This window comes from Grampus griseus (assembly GCF_964374135.1).
Source record: "Grampus griseus genome assembly, chromosome: 1".
NCBI lineage: Eukaryota > Metazoa > Chordata > Mammalia > Artiodactyla > Delphinidae > Grampus > Grampus griseus.
In genome coordinates this window covers 158,310,746-158,334,739 of record NC_139017.1, presented here as the reverse complement: position 1 = coordinate 158,334,739, position 23,994 = coordinate 158,310,746, and the positions used below count along the sequence as shown (strand labels likewise).

At 46.7% G+C, this 23,994-nt stretch overlaps 1 protein-coding gene across 1 annotated transcript in view; it reads right to left on the bottom strand.

The window, feature by feature from the left end:
- Positions 1 to 257: 257 nt before the first annotated feature.
- Positions 258 to 23,994, bottom strand: part of SPOCD1 (SPOC domain containing 1) — a gene marked incomplete at its 5' end in the record, with an annotated part of 28,935 nt that continues 5,198 nt past the window's right edge. Inside the window, 14 exons of the mRNA XM_082668819.1 lie at positions 258 to 1,053; positions 1,966 to 2,152; positions 2,442 to 2,531; positions 3,071 to 3,206; positions 3,524 to 3,674; positions 3,904 to 4,036; positions 5,921 to 6,046; positions 7,695 to 7,811; positions 7,919 to 8,078; positions 8,822 to 8,912; positions 9,235 to 9,295; positions 9,450 to 9,491; positions 9,955 to 10,131; positions 11,130 to 11,171. Coding sequence (XP_082524945.1) covers positions 386 to 1,053; positions 1,966 to 2,152; positions 2,442 to 2,531; positions 3,071 to 3,206; positions 3,524 to 3,674; positions 3,904 to 4,036; positions 5,921 to 6,046; positions 7,695 to 7,811; positions 7,919 to 8,078; positions 8,822 to 8,912; positions 9,235 to 9,295; positions 9,450 to 9,491; positions 9,955 to 10,131; positions 11,130 to 11,171 — 2,181 coding nt within the window. The 3' untranslated portion in view covers positions 258 to 385. The remainder of the gene's footprint in view (positions 1,054 to 1,965; positions 2,153 to 2,441; positions 2,532 to 3,070; positions 3,207 to 3,523; positions 3,675 to 3,903; positions 4,037 to 5,920; positions 6,047 to 7,694; positions 7,812 to 7,918; positions 8,079 to 8,821; positions 8,913 to 9,234; positions 9,296 to 9,449; positions 9,492 to 9,954; positions 10,132 to 11,129; positions 11,172 to 23,994) is intronic.

The following is a 23,994-nucleotide window of genomic DNA, read 5'->3' as shown; positions in this document are numbered from 1 at the left end:
GCAAAATGCTTCCAGAGTCCACCATGGCAACAGCTGAACCCTGGCGCACAGTGATGGTTAAGGACCTCAGACAAGCAGCAGACAAAGCTACCCCCTCCATCCCTAACACTTTAGCTCTGCTATATCTGTGCACAGAAACTCCCAGACACACCCACGTCAACCCACACGTGGCCAGGCCCAGGGTCCCTCCTGTCCAGCCAGCAGATGCAGTCTCAACTTTGCCAAATTCTTTATTAAACCAAAAATTAACACCAAGCAAACTGCAGAACAGGAAATTCAAACAGCTAACCATCCCCTTCCTCTGCCCCTGTTGCTCCTTCCGGAGCACCTCAGGGTTCAGCACTGGTTAGGGAATTAAAGCCCCTCTTTTGGTGGGTAATGAGGGTCAGGTCTCTTCAGGAAGGGGACACTCAGAGCCGACTCCATCTGTAGACCCCAAAGAGGAGTCAAGGGATGGACCAGGGGGCTCTGGAGCTGCAGGGGACTGGCAGAGGAGGCCAAGAATCCCAGCGGCTGCAGGAGGCTGGGCAGGAGGTCGGGGAAGTTGCTCCTGGCCTAGGGACCTCAGTGAGGCTTGGAACTGCTGGCTCATGGCCACCAGGGATTTGAGATGCTGAAGCAGGGCTTGGCGGGGACAGGAAGCCCTGTGGAGGTGCTGGTCATGGCCAGCTGGTGAAGCTGAATAGGGATGCCAGGACTGGTGCCAGCCTGGGTTTGGACGCCGTTGCCCTCGCCCAGGACCCTGCCAGGTCTCAGGCTCTCCCCACAGTCTCCCCCTGCCTCTGGCAGGCCTCTGCCAAGCACAGATTCCCCTTGGAGCCAGGCTGCCTTTGCCCTGGCCCTGCTGCAGGGCACCCACCGGGGGAGGGGATCCCTTCAGGGCCACGTCTGGCCCTGTGGCCTCTGGCTGGTGGCATCTCATCTCTGCTTTTCTGTTGAAGGAGAGCATTTTGCGAACCTTCCCCCACAAGGGGCTGAACTCTGCTGTGGCCAGAAGCCCTGCCTTGGGGAGCAGCACAGCCAGCAACAGGCTTGCGTGAGTGGCTTCCAGGCCTGGAGAAAGAGGAGGAAAGAGACCAAAGGCTTGGACGGAGAGAACTCACAGCCCCCAGAAGCTGCATTCTGGCTGTGGCAAGAGGTCTGGAGGTTAGACCCCAAGAAGAGCTTTCCAGTAGTGAGATGGGGCCCATGAGATGCTAGGAAAGTTAAGTAGGAGGGCGTAAGATTTGCTCTCACAGTGTGTGAAAGGGTTCACCTGGCTGAGACTGGGGCATGGATGGTTTAATCTCAAAGCTGTATGATTCATTCTACCACACTACCCAGGACAGGCAGCCCAGAAAGATCAAACACTACTCAGCAACAGGTACAGTCTTCCCCTTGATACCCCCTCCAGCCCCCTCCCATGCTTTCCTGGATCCACACCCTGGAGGCTATCCAGGCACAAAAGCCAAGCTTGGCCCAGGATAGCTGTGGTGAAAACATCTCTCCTTCCTCTTTTATGTAGGTCCTAATTTCAGCCAGTTGGTGGTTCCTGCCTCTTCTGCTATGCTGGGGTCAAATGTGACTGGTGAGTTTCTCATCAAGGTGCCTGATTGGAGAGACTGTATGTGTGGTGGTTAGCAGGCCAGTTTCTGCTACTGACTGGCTGTGACTCTGGACACTTGCTTTCTCCCTACCTCAGTTTCCTCATCTATGAAGTGAAAAAATTAACAGCACCATCCTGAAGGGGTTATTTTGAGGACTAACTGAATTAATATAAGTGAAGCTTTCAGAATGGTGTCTGGCACATAGTAAACAATATACAAGTCTGAGCTCTTCTTGTTTTTGTTCTCACGTTTGCCCATCTCAGAAGTTCCCTTCTGAGATGTGTCCGCCTCCATGGAGACAGGGGTGACTGTGTCTACAACGTCTGTCTGGTCACCAAGTGAGGGGAGACAGGGCCTGGGATGGGCATTGGGCACTCACCTGGGCCTCCAAGAGGGCGCAGCCTGGAGGGCAGGGGCTGGAAGGCAGGCAGGGGCAGCAGGACCACCCCCACCTGTTCCACAGCTGCCAGGCCGTGGCACTGCTTGTTGTTGAGGTAGGAATAAAGCAGGTGGCAATTTTGGGTGTCCCGAGAGCCCTGTGGGCACAGTCTGACCACGCAGATGTCCTGAGGTTGCAGGAAGAACAGCAGGTTTAGGAACAGTCATTCTCTGCTCCTGTGAACACCCCTGGTCTCATCTGAACCTCTGAGAACCCTGTGAGGAAGGGTGGCCCCATTTTCCAGAGGTGGAAACAGAGGGACTTGCCCAGGTTCACACAGTGAGTCTGCAGTCACAGTGGGAACTGGACCCGGATATCTTAAACCAGGCCTCTGCTCCAGAGCTGGAGTGAAAGAGAGCTCAGGGCTGGGGATATGGTGCTAGGAGGAGAGGTGGTGCCCAAGGGTGGGTGGTTACCTTGGCCTCGGCTGGGCAGATGCTGGCCAGAAAGTCCCAGACAGCACTGGGGGGGATGCAGCCTGCAGAGCGGATCACCTGGGGCAGGGCCTGGGGACAGGTACGAGGCCAGTCAGCCTCCCAGCTTCCCGCCCACTTTAGGCAGACTCAATACTGGCTACCCGGAAGCCACAGCCTGTGGCCAAGAGGATTGACAGGCAGTGTATCAGGAGCCCCAGTGGCTGCTGGAAAGCCCTAACTACCCCTGGAGGCCTACAGCCTGTCCTGGCCAATCTCCTCCACTTCTCAGGAGCCCCTCACGCCCTCCTCTAACCCCCTACCCTCATCCAACACTTGGCTGATCGTTCACTCACTCAACAATAACTCCTAAAACCCTACTCTGGGCCAGGATGCACCAGACCCTTTTCCTGGGTCCTGCCTGCTTTATGCCTTGGGTTATAGGGAGTCCTTTGCCCATGTGTCTCTGCACGAGTGGGGCTGCATTTAGCCTAGCACAGGGCCAAGCACAGAGAGGGAGCCAAAGACTTGTTTCAGAAGGAGTGAGTGGGTGAATGAATGAACGGGGGTGTGTGTAGCTGACTGGGCTGGTCAGTGTGCAAGGGAGTCTTCGGCGAGCTGGGCAGGAGTACCCGGATGAGACAAAAGCTGTGCCCCGAGACCAGCTGGGCCTTGACCCGGAACTGCTTAATGGAGAACATGTCCAGAGACCCCTCCCAGGGCGGCTGGCTGGGCAGGGCTTTTGTGGACCCAGCAGGCATCTGGAACCTAGAGGGAGGGACAGAGAGAACAGGGCCAGATGAACAGGTCACCAGGGCTTCCCCAGCAGCTCCTTAGTTTTCAGAGAAGGTCCTGTGTCTCCACTGTGGGTGCTGGAACACTGGTCCAAACATGGCCTTATGTGGTAGAGACCAGTAGGCAGGGATGATTAGTTCCATTGCACAGATGGGGAAACCGAGGCCCACACAAGAGGCAGGATTTGCCTAAGGCCATATGGAAAAACCCAGCCTGTGTCTGCTGCCCTAGCAGGTGGCCTCCCCCACCCACCCTGCCAGTTGCCCACCTCCTTGCCCACTGCCCCATACCTGTCCTTGGGCTCCGTGGGAGGCTTCTCCTTGGTTTGGGGCATCTCTGGAGAGGACATAGGGACCAGGCTTGGGGCTCTCTGGAAAGCATCATCCCCCATCCTCCTGGTGGCTATGAAGGAGGCTGGCCGCTCATACAAGGGCTTCCAGTCTGCAAAGAGCAGAGGCAGGAGCTGAAAAGGGGGCCGGCAGCTAGGCTGAAGCCAGCCCAGGGCATTAGAAACGGAGTTTGAACCAGGTCCTTTTTGAGGTGACCTGGAACACAGGTACCCCCACCCCACCACCTTCTCCCCAAGCCATGAATCCCTGTTGCCGCTGAACCCCACACTCAGCCCCAGCCTACCCACCACCCCTGTGCCCCTCCTGTGTCTCCCTCCCACCCATGCAGATGCGGCAGCTGGGGTCTAGGAAGTGGTGCTTGTGCTGCTCTGTGGTGTCCTCGTGCTGCTCCGTGGTGCCCCTCGACGTGGCAGGCAGGGCCAGTGGGCCGCAGTCTATGGACACCATGGGTTCCTGGGAGGCAAAGGAGGAGAGAGGGGTGGGCCGGGAAGGCGGCTGGGGAGGTCAGCAGCCCTCCATGAGTAGGGGGCCCTCAGGGCTGTGGTTTTATTTTTCTAAATAATATATTCTTTAATTACAAAGGTATCGTGAACTTGTTACAGAAAATTTAGAAAATATAGAAAATTTGAAAATTAAAAAAAAAATCCCCCCTTGTCCCACCACTTAGAAACAACCGTTGATACTCCGGGTGTTCCTTTATAATAGTTTATCTATACACAGAGTTTCGGGGGTCCTTTTGTGGTTCATGTGTCCATGAAGCACAGCAAAGGTATCTGCCGTGTTATACCGTCCCTGTAGACATTGCACTGATGGGGTGGGCTGGAGTGTACGCATCACCTCTGCTGCTAGACAATCAGGTCGTTCCCAGGCTTTCACTGTAACAAATAACACTGAGGACATCCTTATGCTGAAAGTATTTTCCTAGACTTTCAATTATCTCCTTAGGACGAGTTCTCAGAAGCAGACGACAGAACTGGGGAGAATGAACGTTTTTAAGAACCTTGAAGCCCAATGCCAAATCACCCTTTCTTCCTCATAATAGAAACAGCTTTAAACACACAACAAACATTGATTGCTTCAGGAAGATTTGAAAAGATCTTGAAACTCTCACTCTTGCCTTAAAACCACCTCCAGAGCAGTGACAAGGCACAGGCTTTGGAGTCAGAGAGCCTGGGTTCCAGTCTCCCCCACTGCCAACTAAGTGACCTTGGGCAAACGGTTTCAGGTGCCTCACCCAGGAAACAGGCATCACCCATCTCGTAGGTTATATCGTGAGGTTTGAATGAGGCGTTGTTTGTAAAAGTGGCACATAGTAGGTGTTCAGTCGGAGGAAATGTTGCTATTCTGTGTTATCTTCCCCTCCCCTACTCTGCCGCCCGCTCTCTCTTCCCTCTCTCTCTGGCTCCTCCCCCTATATTTACATTCAATTTACTCAGGGAATACAGGTTGGTTTGGGTTGGGGAGCAGCCACGCCCTCTTAGGGCTCCTCTCCGCACAGCCAGGAGGTCTGCTTGTTGGCCTGGATACTGGTGAGGGACAGCAGGGATTTTTGTCGGTCAAGGTCACTGCCATTTCCCCAGCGAACGAACGTGGCTCAAGGGACCCTGCGCTCCCCCATCCCGGACACACAGCTGATTAGACCGGGGTGAACATCTGACCCACGGGACGCCCAACCAAAGCCGGAGCAGCCTTCTCCTGAGAGCGACTGAAGTGAGCCAAGGGGGCGCTCTGATTGGCTGCAGGAGGCTGAGGGGATGGGTTCACTGATTCGAGGGCTGCTGAGCCATCCTGTTGAGCCATGTGCAAGGAGGAGGGGCCAAGGGGGAGGAAGAAGCAGGATGGACAGGAGGATGGGGCAGGTCCCCCACAAAGAAAAGGACACTCCGCACAGGCTGCTCTGGACTCCAGGTGGTGCCCTGCCGGCGCATCCCTAAGTCCTTCTGCTGAATAGAGCAAGTCTCTGCTCCTTACATCTGAAAAGTCGCTGTCTCAAACAGCGTGTCCCTCCTGCTTCCCAACCTGGGATCTGGTCGGAATGCCTGAGGTTGGGGGGAACTGCGGAGACAGGACTCACTACTACTCACACGAGGTGCCTTGGGGTTAGGCCAAAAGGAGGGGCAGCAGCGCTGCGAAGGTGCGGACAGGCCCGGTGCCGGCGTTTGTCTCACCCCGTGCTCACCCAGACCCTGTGCGGCCACCGTCATTCCCCTATCTACGATGAAGACCGTGGGCCTCAGCGTAGTCAGATGACTTGCCCAAGGCCACACAGCTGGTGAGGTGAGGGGTGGGATCCGAGGGCACAGGCCCTGCCTGGCACCACGTCAGGCTCCCACTTACCACCAGATCCTCCAGGGTCAGCGTCTGGTCCATGTCCCGCAGGATCTCGACTTCCCCCTTGTGGGTCAGTTTGGAGGCCGGGAGGCTGCACGGCTCCTTCTGCAGCTGCGCAATGATCTCCAGGCTCTGAGGGGCGGAGCAGCCCCAGCTCAGCCAGGGTTGGAGGACTTTGGCCACCAAGAGCCCAAGTGCTCCCTTGAAGCCCCTCCGCTGTGGCCCCTTCCATGCCAGCCCTTTCCCTTCCTCCACGTCTCTGCTTCTGCCAGTCCCTCACCTGGAGACCCCCCACCATCCGCCTTACTTCTCCATTTTCCACTCATTCACCCTCCAACTCAAACCCGGCCTCCCCCAGGAAGCCTTCTTGAACTTCGCCTTCTCGCACGAGTCAAATCTGCCCGACTGTATCCCACCCACCCTCTGCCCTGGGAAGAGTGTGGGGTAGTCGAAAGAGCACAGGCGCTAGAGCACCAGCTGTCATTAATAAAGGCCCACAAGATGGTGTGGCCCTGGGCAAGCCCTTCATTGCTCTAAGCCTTAGTTGATCTGTTCTCTAGAAATGAAATTAAGAGCGTCATATTAAACAGCTTATGTTGAGTGTTTAGCCTGGAGCCTGGCTCACAGTAAACGCTACTTGTGATTCTTATTGCTGATCAGTGTCATCCTACCTGAAACGATTCCTGAAAGCCTGTCTCTTTCTTTCTAACAACCCCGGGAGGACAGAAGCCCTGTCCTCCCAGCAGGGTTGGCTTTGCGGGCATGGGCTCCATGCAGTAGCCCAGGGCCCTGTGCCTAGAAGGGCCCCATGCTAAATACTGCCATCATCTTGAAATTTTTTTTTTTTTTTTCTTGGCCGCGCTGCCCGCATGAGAGATTTTAGTTCCCCGACCAGGAATCGAACAAGTGCCCCCTGCAGTGGAAGCACAGAGTCTTAACCACTGGGAAGTCCCTGAAATTCTTAATCGTTGAACAAAGCACCCGCATTTTCATTCTGCACTGGCTCCACAATTTACATAGCTGGTCCTGGTCGCCCACAGTGCCCGGACAGAAGCTCAGAGTGGACAGATGCTCCTAACGGATTCCAGTTATTAATTCTAACCAGCCCAGTGTCTGTCAGAATAAGGGCCTTATTGCCCTAGCCCATACCACAGGCCCTGCTCTCGGTCAGTCCCTTTCTCACTGGGGCACCAACAAACATTATGCAAGCATCTCCTGAAGCTGGCTCAGTGCCCACACCTCCCCTGCCCCTGTGCAGTTCCCCCTGGGTGTATGGGGGTGTATCTGTGAACTGCTGGAGGCTGTGGGGTTCCTCGCTCAGCCTGGGGCACTAGGAAGACTTCCAGCCTTTTCTGGAACTTCTGGGGCTGGACTGGAGCAGGGTCATCACACTGGGTCTGTGCCCCATGGATGGCGGATGACAATCCTGGATTCCAGACTCTGCGCCAACATCCCCAGTCCCCCCACCCCTCCCAGCCCAGCTCCATAGAAAAGCAAGTGGAAGACAACACCCCCGTTGGTGTCACCTCTCTACTGAGCTCTCCATCTCCAACCCCCTTCATTTCTGCCTCTTTTCCCTTCTTTTTTGGTGGGGAGAGTCTCTCTGACTCTCTCCCTGTCTGCCCGATCTTTCTGTTCCCTCGTTTCTGTTTCTGTCTGTCCTGTGCTCCCCTGTCTCATCACCTTCCTCCTCACTCTTTGTCTGTCTCTCCCGCTCCATCCTCGGGCCTCCCCCTCCCCAAACCCCTTCTCCATGTCCTGACTTGACCCAACAGCTCACCCTCTTTTCCTCCTGGTCCCGCCAGCGGGCCAGCTCTTGGGGGGCCAGCTGGACCGAGCTCATCCGCACCAGGCCGTGGGGGCTGACGTCTCCGTGAACCACTTTGAGAAACAGGTCCTGCAGGGGCAGGGGCTGCACCACACCGCTTGGAGAGCCCCACCCAACATCCTGCCAGGGCTTCCCACCTCTGAGGGGGACCCAGCCTAGCCCAGAGCCCCACTCACCGGGTTCCTGGGGTCCCGCAGGTTGAACAGCAGGCTGCGGTACTTGTTCTTGTAGCGGCCGTCGGTGGCTTGTGTCAGGTCGAAGAGGGCTGCCTCGATGCCGGCAGCGATGCCCTCCACGGCCTCCTCACTCAGCGCCAGGTCTGGGCGCTCCTGAAGGCTGTGGGGCACAAGGGCAGGGCCAGGGCACCGAGCCCGAGAGGGAGACATGGGTGGAGAGCAGGTTCTGGGCCAACTCTGGTTTCTATTCTGAACATTTTCGTACATGCACCCATTTATTCTCCCCCCAACTCCGTGAAGAAGAGGTATCATCATTCTCCATCTACAGATGGGGTGACTGAGGCTCACAGAGGATAAGGGGCTTGCCTGAGGCCACACGATGAGTAGAAAAGCAAGATCGGATTGCTCAGCCCCTGCTCTATCCCTGGCCAGTAAACCGGGGTATGGAGGGAGGGGAGGAAGCCTGGTGGGGGGAGGGCAAGGCATGGGTCAGGGGAGGGGATGGAGCCCTGGCCCTGGATGTAACCCTGAATCGGCTACTGACTTGCTGTGTGACCTTTGCAAAACCCTGTCCTCTCTGGGCCTTGGCCTCACCATTAGTAAAGTGACAGTTCTGTGCTCAGATCTCTGAGAGTCTCACTGTGTCTGAAAGCATTTGCTGTGGGCGACATCCACGAGGACCTGAGCAGACACTGAGAGCTGCAGCGGCTTAATGAGAAAGCACAGCCCTGAAGCCAGAGAGACCCAGGTTCAAACGTGTGGGCGAATGACCTCACAGTATAAAATGGGGTTAGTCGTACACACAGAAGCCCTTAGAACACGGCACAGCTCTGGGAGGTGGTGTGTGTGAAGGCAGCCCTTCAGGACGTCCTGGATGTCAGGGAACGTGGAACAAGGCCTTACCGACTCCACAGCGCCTCCCGCATGGCACGGACCACAGTGCCCCGTACCCCAATATCCAGGGGTAGCTTCTCCTGTTGGGGCTGAAGCTGAGCTGTGGGGAAACAGAGTCTCTGGCGCCCAGTGGATGCTCAGGGGCAAGGGGAGGGGGTGACTCAATGCTGAGGGGCTTAGGCAGGCAAGGCAAGGGTCCCACCCTCAGAGACCCAGGGCGTCTAGGATGTCTGTCTGGGAGCCGAGTCCAGGCAGCCAGCGGTCCCCACCCCATTGGGGAAGGACTACAGGCTGATTGCAGGTGGGAGAGGAGAGGAGTCTTAGCAGGGGCTGGGGCCCAGAGCTGGGTGGGAGCCCCCTGCGTGCTCAGCAGTCCCTAGAAGACAGATGGCTGCTAAGGGGCACCCTCCACGGCCCCTCACCTGAGTCCTCTCCCCGCGCCTGCTCCCCAGGCTCCTCCTCTTCAGCCTCCACTGGGCCACACTGTAGGGGAGGGGTGAGGACCCGAGGCCTTGTCCCCGGGTGCAGCCTCCCAGCCCCAGGGGGACCCTGCTTCCCCAGTCACCTCCCCAGTCCCACATCCCCCCTACCCGTGCTCCAGGGAGGGATGCCGCGTGGCCAGGGCAGAAGCACTCACCCCCGGACACTCTGCACCAGCCTCCTGAACGGGAACCCCCTCCTGCAACAGAATGAGCATGTGGAGAAGAAGGTGGAGCCCCTGGGCAGAAAGGAATGACTCCTCGGATGGTGGGAGGGGTCAGAGAGGCCACCAGAGCCCCATGCTGTCCCCCCTGAGGGAGGTGGCTAGAGGATCTTGGGATGGCAGGACATGAGGGGTGGCCAGGAACAAAGGTCAACAACTGCTCTCTCCCCGAATGCATGGAGGCCCAGCCCCTCCCTTCCTCCTCTGCTCCGGTCAAGCTCCTGAACTCTGCAGTGCAGGAGAAGGAATGCACAGACCACCGCCCGGGGGCGGCCAGCCAGCAGAGGTCTAACTCTGCCTCTGGCTTCTACGTTCTGTGTGACCATGTGCAAGTCACAGCGTCTCTCTGGGCTGCAGCACCATCTCTGTGAATCAGGTGTGCATGTGCCTCTCCCAACAGGATGAAGAGACCTGCCAGTGTAAAGAACATCTTCTGTACCTGGCACCCCGTGGGGCCCCGGGCCATGGGCCTTTCCTTCAATCTGGGCCTCTGGACAGGTGAGGCTGAGTTGACCTCCATCATGTCCTCCAGAACCTCCAGCTTCGGAGGCAGGAGCCCCCCTGCCTGGCTGTAGCCGATGGCCCCCAGGAGGTGGATCACTGCCCCAGAACCAACCTGCCAGGGGAGAAGAGCCCTTCAGAGCACTAACCTCACCTGCAATTGTTTACTGTCCTCGCTCTTCCCCGCTGAACTGTAAGCTCCATGAGGACAGGGAGCATGTACGTCTTAGCCCCCATTGTATTCCTAATGCCCAGAAAAGGCTGGCACAGAGGAGGGCTCTATAAATGTTTGCTGACTGCCTGGCCTCCATCCCAGGAGAGAAGCCTGTCTTCATTCCCAACCTCTCGGCTTCCCCTCTCACTCCCAGCCATGTTCAGAGTTACCTGGACCCTGTACTGAGACCCTTCTCACCCTTCTGACCAGAGATACATCTTACCAGGGAGCCATATCCTGTTCTGAGCCCACCTTCTCTTCCTCAAAGCTCTGTCATGCCCCTTTTCCAGGGTCACTGACTTGCCTTTTGCCCTGAAACAGCCACGTGGCGAACACGTCCAACACCCCCTCTGAAAGCCTGCTGATCACCCCTCTATTGCCCCTGAGAGGAAGCCCTTCATGACCATTTCAAGATGCAGAGTGGTTCTGGGTCTTCTAATGAGCTATAGAATCTCTCCTGCTCCCCTTTTTGCATTGGCTTCCAGGAAGCTTAGTATTAACTTTAAGCCTAGACGTTGTACCTTTCCAGGATTGGGGGGTGGGGTGTTGTAACAAGATTTCCCCTTCTCCTCCCCCTTTTCTTGCTTTCTTTAGACTTTAACCCATTTGAGTGTGTTTTGATTCTTTTAATTTATTACAAACCACAGGGAATTGTTTTGAAAGTAGATGGGTCTAAAAAGTAATCCTTGAATGAATGATCATGAATGGTCAGGTTCCAAGGTTTGGGGGAAAACAGAGGTCTGAGATTCACGTCATAGGAAGTGGGGAGTACTAGGAAGCTCCGGAGGAGGGCAGGCTGGGGCAGGGGGCTGGGATCGTCTCTGGGGAGGACCCCTCCCACCCCACCACACCTCAGGAGAGAGACAAAAAACAGCAGTAATAAAAAGGAAAAAACCTACGTAATACACATGCTTCACCCCATGGGCCATTTTCATTGCCTCCTCGGAGAGAAAGAAGAAACAGACATTAGAATTCAGAGGACCCAGTGACCCCACTGCAGGGAATTCACAAGAAAATACACACAAAGGTGAAAGATGTACATTCAGTGTTCACTGGGTTGGCATTTGTAACAACAACAAAAAAATTGGGTATAATCCAGTGTCCATCAAAAGGGTAATGGTTGATAAATGGTTACATATCATACTATGGATTCTAAGTGGCCATTAAAAAGAGTGAGTAGTAATAAAAAAACTACCATTCATCAAGGGCTTATAAAGCAGCTGACCCTGGAAGAAGCATGTCATACATGATCTTATTAAGGTCTCAGAACAACACTATGAACTATGTACTATTTCCATCCCCATTTTACAGATGAGGAAACTGAGGCTCAGAGAGGCTCTGAAAAGTCCCATAGCTACTAAGTGACAGAGCTAGGATTAGAACCTAGTTCTGTCTGACTCCGAAGCCCAGGCATTTAACTGCTGGGCTATGTGGAGAGCACTGAGAGATATGGTAAAATTCATGGAAAGATGTCAAGCTGTATTGTTTGGAGAAAAAGAAAGAAATAGGTTATGGAGCAGTATGTGTTGCATAAACCCATTTATGTAAATATATATTTATAGATGCATAATAGAAGTTATCTCTGGGGAATGAAATTCCAGGGGGATTTTCACTTTCTACTTGTAGACACTTGGGTATTTATGTTACTCAGAATGAGCATGTGTCTCTTTTATAAGCACAAACATACTTTTTAAATTAAAAGACAAGTTCAGAACAATGTGTGTAGTGTGCTACCATTTGCTTTAAAAAGAGAAAGATTTTTTCATTGTATTTGCTTGAATCTGCATGAAATATCTCTGGAAGTATCCACAAGAACTTGATATCAGAGGCTTCCAATAGGAAAGGGACTGGGAGTTGGGAGGGAGACTTTTCACTTTTTTTTTTAACCATGGGAATGAATCAGCCTTTCAAAAAAGTAAATTGAGATGGGGGGGAGGGGGTGGCAGAGAGAAAACGGGACATCTGGGAAGGAAAACAGGAAAGAGATTAAGAATAGTCCTTCACAGTTTAAAACCTTTTGACTGGCCCCTGTTCTCAGGGGTCCACATACCAGTGTTACGAGGCTCCCAAACAATAGGCAGCAGAATCAGACCAGCAAAGGCTTTAGTTACTGGACTTATCAGACAAGAATACAACATATGTATGTATGATATGTTTAAAGAAATAAAAGGCAATGTCGAACATATGAGTGAAGGGCAAAAATATGTATTAAAAATATTATATATATATATATAATCTGAAGAGCAGATTTGGTTGGGCACAAAACACGACTTCTGGAAATAAAAATATGATAATAATAACTATTAAAATTTAAAAGTCAATATATAGGTTTAATAGCATATTAGACACAGCTGAAATAAGCTAGTGAACTAGAAAATAGACTTAAAGAAATTATACAAAATATTTACGACACAGAGACCGTGAAACACAATCAAAGAGACACAAAGGCTAGAGCGAAAGGACTAATATCACTCTGGAACTAAAGTTCCAGAAAGGGAGAGGAGAGAATTGAGCAGAGGGAGTATTTGAAGATAGACAGCTAAGAATTTTCTAGACTTGATACAGGACGACAATTTACAGATTCAAAAAGCTCAGTGAATTTCAAAAAGTTTAAGTGAAAGTAAATCCACACCTAGACACATCATAGTGAAACTGCTCCACACCAATGATAAGGAGATCCTGGGCTTCCCTGGTGGAGCAGTGGTTAAGAATCTGCCTGCCAATGCAGGGGATACTGGTTCGAGCCCTGGTCCGGGAAGATCCCACATGCCGCGGAGCAACTAAGCCCGTGTCCACAACTACTGAGCCTGCCCTCTACAGCCTGCGAGCCACAACTACTGAAGCCCGCGAGCCACAACTACTGAAGCCCACACACCTAGAGCCCATGCTCCACAACAAGAGAAGCCACTGCAATGAGAAGCCCACGCACTGCAACGAAGAGTAGCCCCTGCTCACCGCGACTAGAGAAAGCCCGCGTGCAGCAACGAAGACCCAACACAGCCAAAAATAATAAATAAAATAAATTTATTTTTTAAAAAAAGGAGATCCTAAAAGCATTGAGAGGGGGAAAAAAATCTAACACTTTAATAGCACTGAAAATGTGCTACCACTGTTCTGAATGCTTTCCTTGTTAGTTCACTTAATCCTCATCACAACCCTGCGAGTTAGGTACTGGTACCATTATTGCCCCCATTTTACAGAAGAGGAAATTGAGGCACAGAGAGGTTAATCAGCTTGCCCAGTGTCATACAGCTAGTAAACCAAAGATCTAAGATTCAAATCCTGGCAGTCTGATTCCAGAGGCCACACGTTTAACCGCTAACGCTATAATGCCTGCCTCTCACAAAAAGACATTCTACCTACAAAGGAATGGTAGTTAGACTAACAGCTAACTTGTCAATAGTAATATGGAAGCAAAACATAGTAGAATAATATTTTCAATATGCTTAAGGAAAATATCAATTGTGCACCCACACAAAATATTTTTTGAGAATGAAGATAAAATAAAGATATTATAACTTATTTACAAAACAGAAATAGACTCACAGACATAGAAAATAAAGTTACGGTTACCAAAGGGGATAGCGGGGGTGGGGAAGGATAAATTAGGAGTTGGGGATTTACATATACCCACTACTACATATAAAATAGATAAACAATAAGGACCTACTGGGTAACTCAGGGAACTATATTCAGTATCTTGTAATAACCTATAATGGAAAAGAAACTGAAAAAGAACAGATTCAGTGAACTGAGTCACTTTGCTGTACACCTGAAATATTGTAAATTATACTTCAATTTTAAAAATGGTTTAAAATAAAAAATAAAGATATCATAGAGAAAACCAAGAGAGTTATTGTTTTTCTTGGTAATTTTATTTTTCTCAATAAACAAAATGTTAAAGGATGAACTTGAGGCAGAAGGAAGGAAAAATGATCCCAGATATAAAAGCTGAGATGTAGAGAGGAATTCTGAGCAAAGAAAATGATAACTATGTTGTTAAATCTAAATGAACACTGATTATATGAAACTATAATATTTGTGTAATTTGTGGGATTAAAAAAATAACTTAGGACCAACTTACTAGATAACAACAGCACATAAATTGGGAAGGTGCATGCTTGGAACTAAAGCATTCCCAGATCATCGTATTACTTCAGAGGAAGATAAAGACAGTAACTTCCTTTATACTTTGATAGGTCAGGTATTTGTGTTAACATTTCTACAACAGCCACCAAAAGAATACAAACAGGGCATAGAGGGATAAAAAGGAATAAGAAAAAGTAATCAATCTAAAAGGAGGTAATAAAAGGGAGAAAGTGTATAAGAAAATGCAGGATATATGCAAAGCACAAAATAAGACAGTAGGAATAGAGTCAAATAAATCATAACTACAACAAATGTAAATGGACTAATATTTCAGATTAATGCAAAAATTATCAGAACTTTAAAGAAAGGAAATCCAATTATAAGACACTTATAAAACCTATTTATGAAACACAACAATGCAAAAAGGTTAAGAGAAAAAAATGGAGTAATATGTGAGTGGGCAAATACTAACCAAAATAAAGTTTTGTAGCTACACTAGTCTCAGACAAAACGAACTTTAAGGCAAAAAATAATTAGAGGCAAAGACCTCATTACATAAAGATTAGCAATTTCACCAGAAAGCTATAACAACTCTAAATGTATAAGCATCTAATAACATAATCTCAAAAAACATAAAGTAAAAATTGACAAAGCTATGAGGAAAAAGACAAAACCACCACTATAGCATGAAATTTTAATGTATTTCTCTAACTATTGCTAAATCTAGCTGACAAAATAATCAGTAAGGATAAAAAAGATTGAATGAAAACAATGAAGAAGCTTAATCTGTGTACATATATAGAACACTGTTCTTAATATACATATTCTTTTCAAGTATACATGTAACATACATGAAAATTAAGCACAACCTGAGCCATAAAGCAAATCTCAACAAATTTCAAAAGACTAGTATTTTTTAGACCAACACTGCCCAATTAATTACAAATGTGAGCCATAGGCGTATTTTTAAGTTTTCTAGCCACATTAAAAAAGGTAAAAAGAAACAAGTGAAATTCATTTTATATTTTACTTAACTCAAAACATCCAAAATATTATCATTTTAACTTGAATCTATAAAAAACATTATTAATGAAATTTTAATTTCTTTTTTTCAGTGACTAAGTCACTGAAATCCTGTATGTATTTTACACTTACAGTACATCTCAATTTGGACTGGCCAGCTTTCTTTTTTTTTTTGCCGCGCCACGCAGCATGTGGGATCTTAGTTCCCAGGGGTTGAACCCATGCCCCCTGCATTGGAAGCATGGCATCTTAACCACTGGACCACCAGGGAAGTCCCCTGGCCAACTTTCAAGTACTCAGTAGACACAAGTGTATAGTGGCTACCACATCAGATGACTCAGATAAAGATCACTTTCTCAGACCATAATATGATTAAGTTAAAAAGCAATAACAAAAAGAAAAACATAGAGAAAGAAAGTAAAGAAAGAAACTCATATGAATGGAAATTAAGAAATACACTTCTAAATAACACATAGGCCAGGGACTTCCCTGGTGATCCAGTGGTAAAGAATCCACCTTCCAATGTAGGGAACGTGGGTTTGATCCTTGGTTGGGGAACTAAGATCCCACAGCCGAGGGGCAACTAAGCTCATGTGCCACAACTACTGAGCTTGCGCACCTCAACTAGGGAGAAGCCCATGTGCCACAAGGAAAGATCCCGCATGCCTCAATGAAGATCCCGTGTGCCAAAACTAAGACCCGATGCAGCCAAAAAATAAATTAAATAAATAAATATTAAATAAATAAATAACACATAGGCCAAAGGAAAAATTGTAATAAAAGTTATGAAATACTGAGAATTGAATGATAATAAGAAAGACATATATTAGAGTGTGTGGATGGAACTAACATCATCATTAGAGGTTCCTTTAGAACTTTAGATGACTATTAGAAAGGAAAAAGATAGAAAATTAATGAACTAAGCATCATTCTTAAAATATTATAAAAATAAGAGAATACATAGAAAGAAAGATGATACTGAAAACAAACATATAATGGAGAGGATCCACAAAATCAAAAATCAGGTCTTTGAAAAGATTAAAAAAAAAAAATTCTCTGCCTAAGGAAAAGAGGGAAAGGACAACAAGACAATATTTAGAATGAGTAATCATGAGTGCACAGATATTAAAAAGATAAGAGGCTATTGTGAAATACTTTATGCCAATATGCAAGTAGATCTGAAAACTCAGATTAAATGGATACAATTCTAGAAAAATGTAACCTACCAAAATTGACTCAAGGAAAAAATTTTTTAAACTGAATAAACCTATAAGCATAGAATTAATTGAATCAGTAGGGAAGGAATCATCTTCCCTAAAGAAAACACCAGTCGAGACTTCTTTTTTTTAACCAGTGATGCTACCGAAATGTTCAAAGAACAAATAATTCCAACTTCATACAAATTACTGCAGCAAACGGAAAAAGGGAAAACGCTCTACAATTCATTCTATGAGGCTGCAAAACTGAATACCAAAACCTCACAAGGACACTATAAGAATAAATCATTTCAGGCCAGTTAACTCATCAACAGAAATACAAAATTTCCAAACCAAATATTATCAACATGAATTCAGAAAACATAAAAAAGATATAACATGATCAACTTGGGGTTTATTCCAGAAATGCAAGATTGACTTAATATTTTAAAAACCCAACTCATTAAATTAACATTAGTAAGAGAATAAAACTCATATTATATCAAAAAATGCAGAAAATATACTTCTTAAAATGTACTGTCCATTCAGAATAACAAGCAAATCAGGAATAGAAGGGAGCTTCCTTAACTTGATAAAGTATCTATATAAAAACACAGCAAACATCACACTCATGGTGAAATGATGACCACATTCCCTTTGAAATCCAGAACAAGACAAAGTTCCCTGTTACCCTATTACTACTTCTATTCAATATTATACTAAAGGTCTTAGCTAGCACAGTTAGGAAAGGGGGTGGGGGAGATGTAAGAATTGGAAAGGAAATAACAAAACTCTCATTATTTGCAGGTTATATGACTACCTACGTAGAAAGCAAAAAAAATCCTAATAGGTAAATTATATAAATTAATAAAAGATTTCTGCAAAATCAATTGCATGTTATATACCATCAATAGTTAGAAACAGCAATTTTTAAAAGTTACCATTTTATAATACATAAAAACATAAAGAAATAAAATCAGACAGTATGTGCTTTCTGATGGAAAGACCACACCACTACCTAAAAAGTAGTTGGCCCCAAAATCTAATCAAAGCTCCAGGTTTAACCACCAGTTCACAGAAAATACAGAAGACAGAGGAACAGGTTGCACTATAACCACAGCAATGCAATAAGCTACGAGAAAAACAACCTAGTTTCTTCAAAAATGACTGCAAGAAAAACAAGATTGGAAACAGACCTATACATTAAAAGAGGCTTACAAGGTATATCAACCAACTGCAACATGTAGATTTTACTTAGATCCTGACTTTAAAAAGACAAAGTATAAAAATAAATTATCATCTTTATGAAACTATTGGAAATTTGGATATTAAACAAATATTTGATATTAAGGAATTATGGTCAACCTTTAGAGAAAATAATGCGTGGTTGCTAGAGTTGGGTGATGAGTACAAGAGATTTCATTCCAGGCGCCGGTACTTTTTTTCTGTGAAGAGCCAGAGAGAAAATATTTTAGGCTTGCTGGCTATACAGTCTCCACTGCAATCACTCAACTCTGCCACTGAGGTAGGAAGTCAGCCATGGACAATTTGTTAACAAATAGTTGTGCCTGTGCTCCGATAAAACTTTATTTACTAAACCAGCTGAGGTGACCAAAGCGTGGGTGATAACTTGCCAACTCCTGCTTAAAATTCAATCTACTTTTACATATATTTGAAATTTTCCATAACAAAATATTATATATAGATACCGTATTTAGGAATAAATCTGAAAAAGATATGCAAGACTTTTATATGCAAGAACGTATAAAACTTTATTGAAAAACAATAAAGATGATCAAAATAAATGGAGGAATATACTATGTTCATGGATTGGAAGACTCAATATTGTAAAAATGTTAGTTCTGCTTAAAATGATTTACAGGTACAGTATATTTCCCATTAAGATCTCAACAGGTTTTTTCAAGTGTGGAAATTGACAAGCTGATTGTAATATTTATGTGAAGGAGGAAAAAAAGTAAGAGTAAAGATCCTCCTGAAAATAACAAAATTGGGAGACTTTTCTTGCTAGATATCAAAAAGTATTAATAATTATTATAATTAATTATAATTATATAAATATAATTATTATAATTAATTTATTACTAATTATAATTAATATAAAATATATGCATAAGGAAAGAAATTTTAAACAAGATGAGCATAGGGAGAACAAAACCAATCCCACATATATGGAGACTTGATTTATGACAGGGCTGGCATTGCATATAACTGGAGAAGGACAGAATTTTCAGTAAATGGTGTTGAAACAATTGGGTATCCATATAAAAAAGTGATATACCCCATATCACTCACAAAATCAATTCCAGGCAAATTATAGACCTAAGTGTGAAAGGAAACACAACACTACATAGAAGAACATCTTCATGACCTTGAGATAGGAAAGAGATTCCTTAAAAAGATTATACCTATTAGGATACATATAAATTAGGATACATTAAAATTAAGAATTTCTCCAGCAATTCTACCTCTTTTTAATTCCAATTCAATTCAACTTCCACCTCTGGGTATAGACACAAAAGAACTGAAAGCAGGGACTTGAATATTTGTATACCAATGTTCACAGCAGCATTATTTACAATGGCTAAAAGGTTGGAAATAACCTAAATGTCCATCAACAGATGAATGGATAAACAATATGTGGTAAAGGCATACAATGGAATATTATTCAGCCTTAAAAAGGAATGAAATTCTGACGCATGCTACAACATGAACCTTGGAGACATTATGCTAAGTGAAATAAGTCAGTCACAAAAGGACAAATATTGTACAATTTCAATTATATGAGGTACCAAGAATAGTCAAATTCATAGAAACAGAAAGTAGAATAGTGGTTATCAAAGGCTGGGGGAAGGGGAGAATGGGGAGTTATTGCTTAATGGGTACAGAATTTCAATTTGGGAAGATGAAAAAGTTCTGGAGATGGATGGTGGTGATGACTGCACAACAACGTGAATGTACTTAATGTCACTGAACTGTACACTTAAACATGGTTTAAAAGGTATGTTTTATGTGATGTATATTTTTCCGCAATAAAACAATTTTTAATAATTAAGAATTTCTACCCATCAACAGACACCATAAGGAAAGCAAAATATGAACCACACTTTGGGAGAATATATTTGCAAAACATATAGCTGACAACGGAAGAGTATCTAGAGTACATAACGAACTCCTACAGATCAGTAAGGAAAAGTTAAAACCAAATATTTTTTTTGGCAAGACTTAACCAGAAATGACCAGAATGCATGCAAAGATTCTTCTTAGTAATAGGGAAATGAAAATTAAAACGACATTGAGACACCATAGCGTATCCCTATTTTGGCAAAAATTGAAGTCTGATAATATCAAGTGTTTGTAAAGATGTGGAGCTACTGGAATTTTGCACTGCTGGTGGGAGTACAAACTATTTTCAGCCATTTTAGAAAACATCTGGCACTGTTTAAGTTGAATATGTGTATACCCTATAACCCAGCAATTCCACTCCCAGGAATATTCCATGGAGCCACTCTTGCCCACATGTACCAAGAAACATACAAAACTGTTCATCATAGCAGCACCATATGTAATAGCAAAAAACTGCAAACAACCCAAATGTCCACGTGGAGTCAAGGAATAAATAAATTGTGGTATATTCGTGCAATAGGATACTTACTTCCAATACTTAGGATATGTGTGAACTTGGGAAAGTTACTTAACCTCTCTGTGCCTCAGTTTTCTCATCAGTAAAATGGGGATAATACAAGTATCAACCTCATAGTGTTAATGCAAGGATCATTATCATTATTCAAGGCTCTTAGAACAGCGCCTGGGACTCAGCAAGCTCTCTCTATAAACTCTGATGTTGTTAAGTTTCCTTGGCTCCTGCCCCTGAGAGAGTCCCTCCCGGTACCTGACCAGACTTCAGTCTCTCCATTTCCCTTTAAGCAATGTTGTCCTCGATGATCTTTCCCACCTTCCTTCTCCCCTCTTGACCCCACCCCACCTACTGCTCTGCTCCTGCAATGCTCCAAGCTGCTCCCTGTCTCTGTACTTTTTTTTTTTTTTTTTTTTTGTGGTACGCGGGCCTCTCACTGTTGTGGCCTCTCCCGTTGCGGAGCACAGGCTCCGGGCGCACAAGCTCAGCGGCCTTGGCTCACGGGCCCAGCTGCTCCGTGGCATGTGGGATCTTCCCAGACCAGGGCACGAACCCGTGTCCCCTGCATCGGCAGGCAGACTCTCAACCACTGCGCCACCAGGGAAGCCCTGTCTCTGTACTTTTGCATGTGCTCTGCGCTCTTCCTAGTATGCCCTTCCTACCTTCTCTGCCTGCTGCACACCCACTTCCTTTGCCCAGATCCAGCTCCCACAGCCCCCTCCTGTGCCCTACCCTACCTCCAAGCCCTCCCACACACCCCTCCCTAGGGAAGACTCAGTTGCTCTCTGGGTATCCAGAATCTGCTAGGTGTCAACCTGAATCTCAGCTCTGGTTACCTGTTTGTCTCCCCACACTGGACTTTGAGATCCTGGAGGAGCACTCCCTGTTTGCTGAACAAACAAAGCCCCATAAAAATCGAAATCCCTTAGCCAGGCCTTTAGCATCCTGGCTCAGTGCACAGAGTGGAACCGAACAGGCCTGGATTCAAATCCTGACTCCACTGCTTACTTACTGCACGACCTTGAGTGAGTCACTTAGCTTCTCGGAATCCCAGTTTTCTTAATCAGCAAAACAAGGGTATTAACACTGACTTTTCATGCTATTGTGAGGATTAAACATGAGATGATGACCTATGTGAAGCTCCTGGTATACAGTAAGCACTTAAAGAGCTATTCTTAGGCTGTCCATCTGCTGGAGACATGCTCCTCCCTCTCACAACTCCTGATGCTTCGTAGCTGCAGACGGGGTACCTGACTGTGGGAGCCTAGGTGGGGCCGGAGGAGCTGTGTGCCTCCCGAGCTGTGACAGGCAGAACAGGGGACACTGCCAGAGCTGCCCTCCCCATGTCCCCGCTATCCCATCCGCTGAGTGGCTCCAGACCTAACTGACCCCCGTGGGGATCAAATAGAGAAGAAAATGGCGCTTCAACCAACTTCCCCACCCCCCCCCAAGAGTCTCTATCTCACACCAAAAGAATACAACACAGCCAGCCTCTCATACCAGATTCCCAGCAGTTCTGGGGCCCAGCTGATTCCCACATTTCATAAAGGAGGCAACAAGATTCAGAGAAGAGACATCTCTCGTCTAAAGTCACTCCATTGTAAGAAGCAAAGCCTGACCTTGAACCTGTCTATCTACCCCTGACACGAGCCAAGCTGCCTCCAGGAGAAGGTGTCAGGGTCCTCAAAGGGGATGCAGATCAGCTGGGCACTATGCCCATGCTTGCCCACGCCCCACTCAGCCCTGTCCTCAACCACCTGCCTGTCCCTGTCACAGCCCAGCCTCAATTCTTCTCCTTCAGCTGGCACCAGTTGCCGTGGCAACAAGTTGTTTGGGAAGCTGTGGAATGATGGGGCTGTGCCGCAGAGTCAACGATGGGGCCTGGAGGAGACAGCAGCTGTGGGCTGCTTCCAGTCAAGGTGGGCAGGAACCTGGCTCCACCACCAAGCTCAAATACCCCCTCAAAACACTGCAGACCCAGGAATTCCAATTCCGGGCATCTGGCCCAAATAAATAATCTGAAATGGGGAGAAGCCAGATGCACAAGAGTGTTCACCCCAGCAGTCCTTAAAGCAGGACAAAATTGTATACATCAATAACAGGTAACATTTTTTAGTTTCTTCTTGTACCAGGCACTATGCTAAATACTGAACACACATATGTGTCATCTCGTTTGCTCCTCACACCGCCCTATGAGGTAAGTACTTTTAATACCCCCATTTTGCAGATGAGGAAATTATACTCAGAAAGGTGAGGCCGCTTGCCTAGGTCACATTCAGAGAGTGGCAAAGCCAGGACTGAATGCCTGTCTGTCAGCCTCTGAGCTTTGTGCTCTTAACTTACATGACAGTGGTCGGAAATGAGAAGAGGAAGACCCAGCCCATCCTCTGGTCCTGGCAGTGCCTGTAGACCGCTATGAGGCAGGGTTCAGGGAAAGCACAGATTTGCAAAATTGTATGTACCAACTGGGAAACACCTTCGAATACTAAAGCACTTGAAAATTAAAGTGTAAGTCCCAGAACAATGAGGCATGGCATGAACCTACTTATATATAAAAAGGTGCCTTCAATATACAGATGTTCATATATGTATAGAAGTTATAAAAAGGAGACTGGAAGGATGCTAACCATTAACAGCAGACAAAGGGCAATTGGGCCAGGAGGTATTAAACAGGATTTCCTCACTCTGTGTTAACAAATTCATTGTAAAACAATTTTTTTTAATACCTAAAAAATCAAGTTATAAATTGTGACATGGGGCTTCCCTGGTGGCACAGTAGTTAAGAATCTGCCTGCCAATGCAAGGGACATGGCTTCAAGCCCTGGCCCGAGAAGATTCCACATGCTGTGGAGCAACTAAGCCTGTGCACCACAACTACTGATCCCACGTGCCACAACTACTGAAGCCCGCACATATAGAGCCCGTGCTCCGCAACGAGAGAAGCCACGAAAATGAGAAGCCTGTGCACCACAATGAAGAGTAGCCCCTGCTCACCACAACTAGAGAAAGCCCACGCACAGCAACGAAGACCCAACACAGCCAAAAATAAAAACAAATAAATTAATTAATTTAGAAAAATAAATTGTGACATGCATGATCCCCTTTCTAGGCAAAGAAAAGACTTATATGCATAGGAAAAAAATGGAAGAAAGGACATATATCAAAATGTCAACAGGATGGAACAGGATAGAAAGCCCAGAGATAAACCCACACACATATGGTCACCTTATTTTATTTTTTTAATATTTATTTATTTATCTGGCTGTGCTGGGTCTTAGTTGCAGCGCTCGGAATCTTTGTTTCTGTGTGTAAGATCTTTGTTGCAGCACGTGGGATTTTTAGTTGTGGCATGCAAACTCTCAGTTGCAGCACGTGGGATCTAGTCCCCTGACCAGGGATCGAACCCGGACCCCCTGCATTGTGAGCACGGAGGCTTAGCCACTGGACCACCAGGGAAGTCCCAGGTCACCTTATTTTTGATAAAGGAGTCAAGAATATACAATGGAGAAAAGACAGCCTCTTCAATAAGTGGTGCTGGGAAAACTGGACAGCTACATGTTAAAGAATGAAATTAGAACACTCCCTAACACCATACACAAAAATAAACTCAAAATGGATTAAAGACCTCAATGTAAGGCCAGACACTACAAAACTCTTAGAGGAAAACACAGGCAGAACACTCCATGACATAAATCACAGCAAGACCCTTTTTGACCCAACTCCTAGAGAAATAGAGATAAAAACAAAAATAAACAAATGGGACCTAATGAAATTTAAAAGCTTCTGCACAGCAAAGGAAAA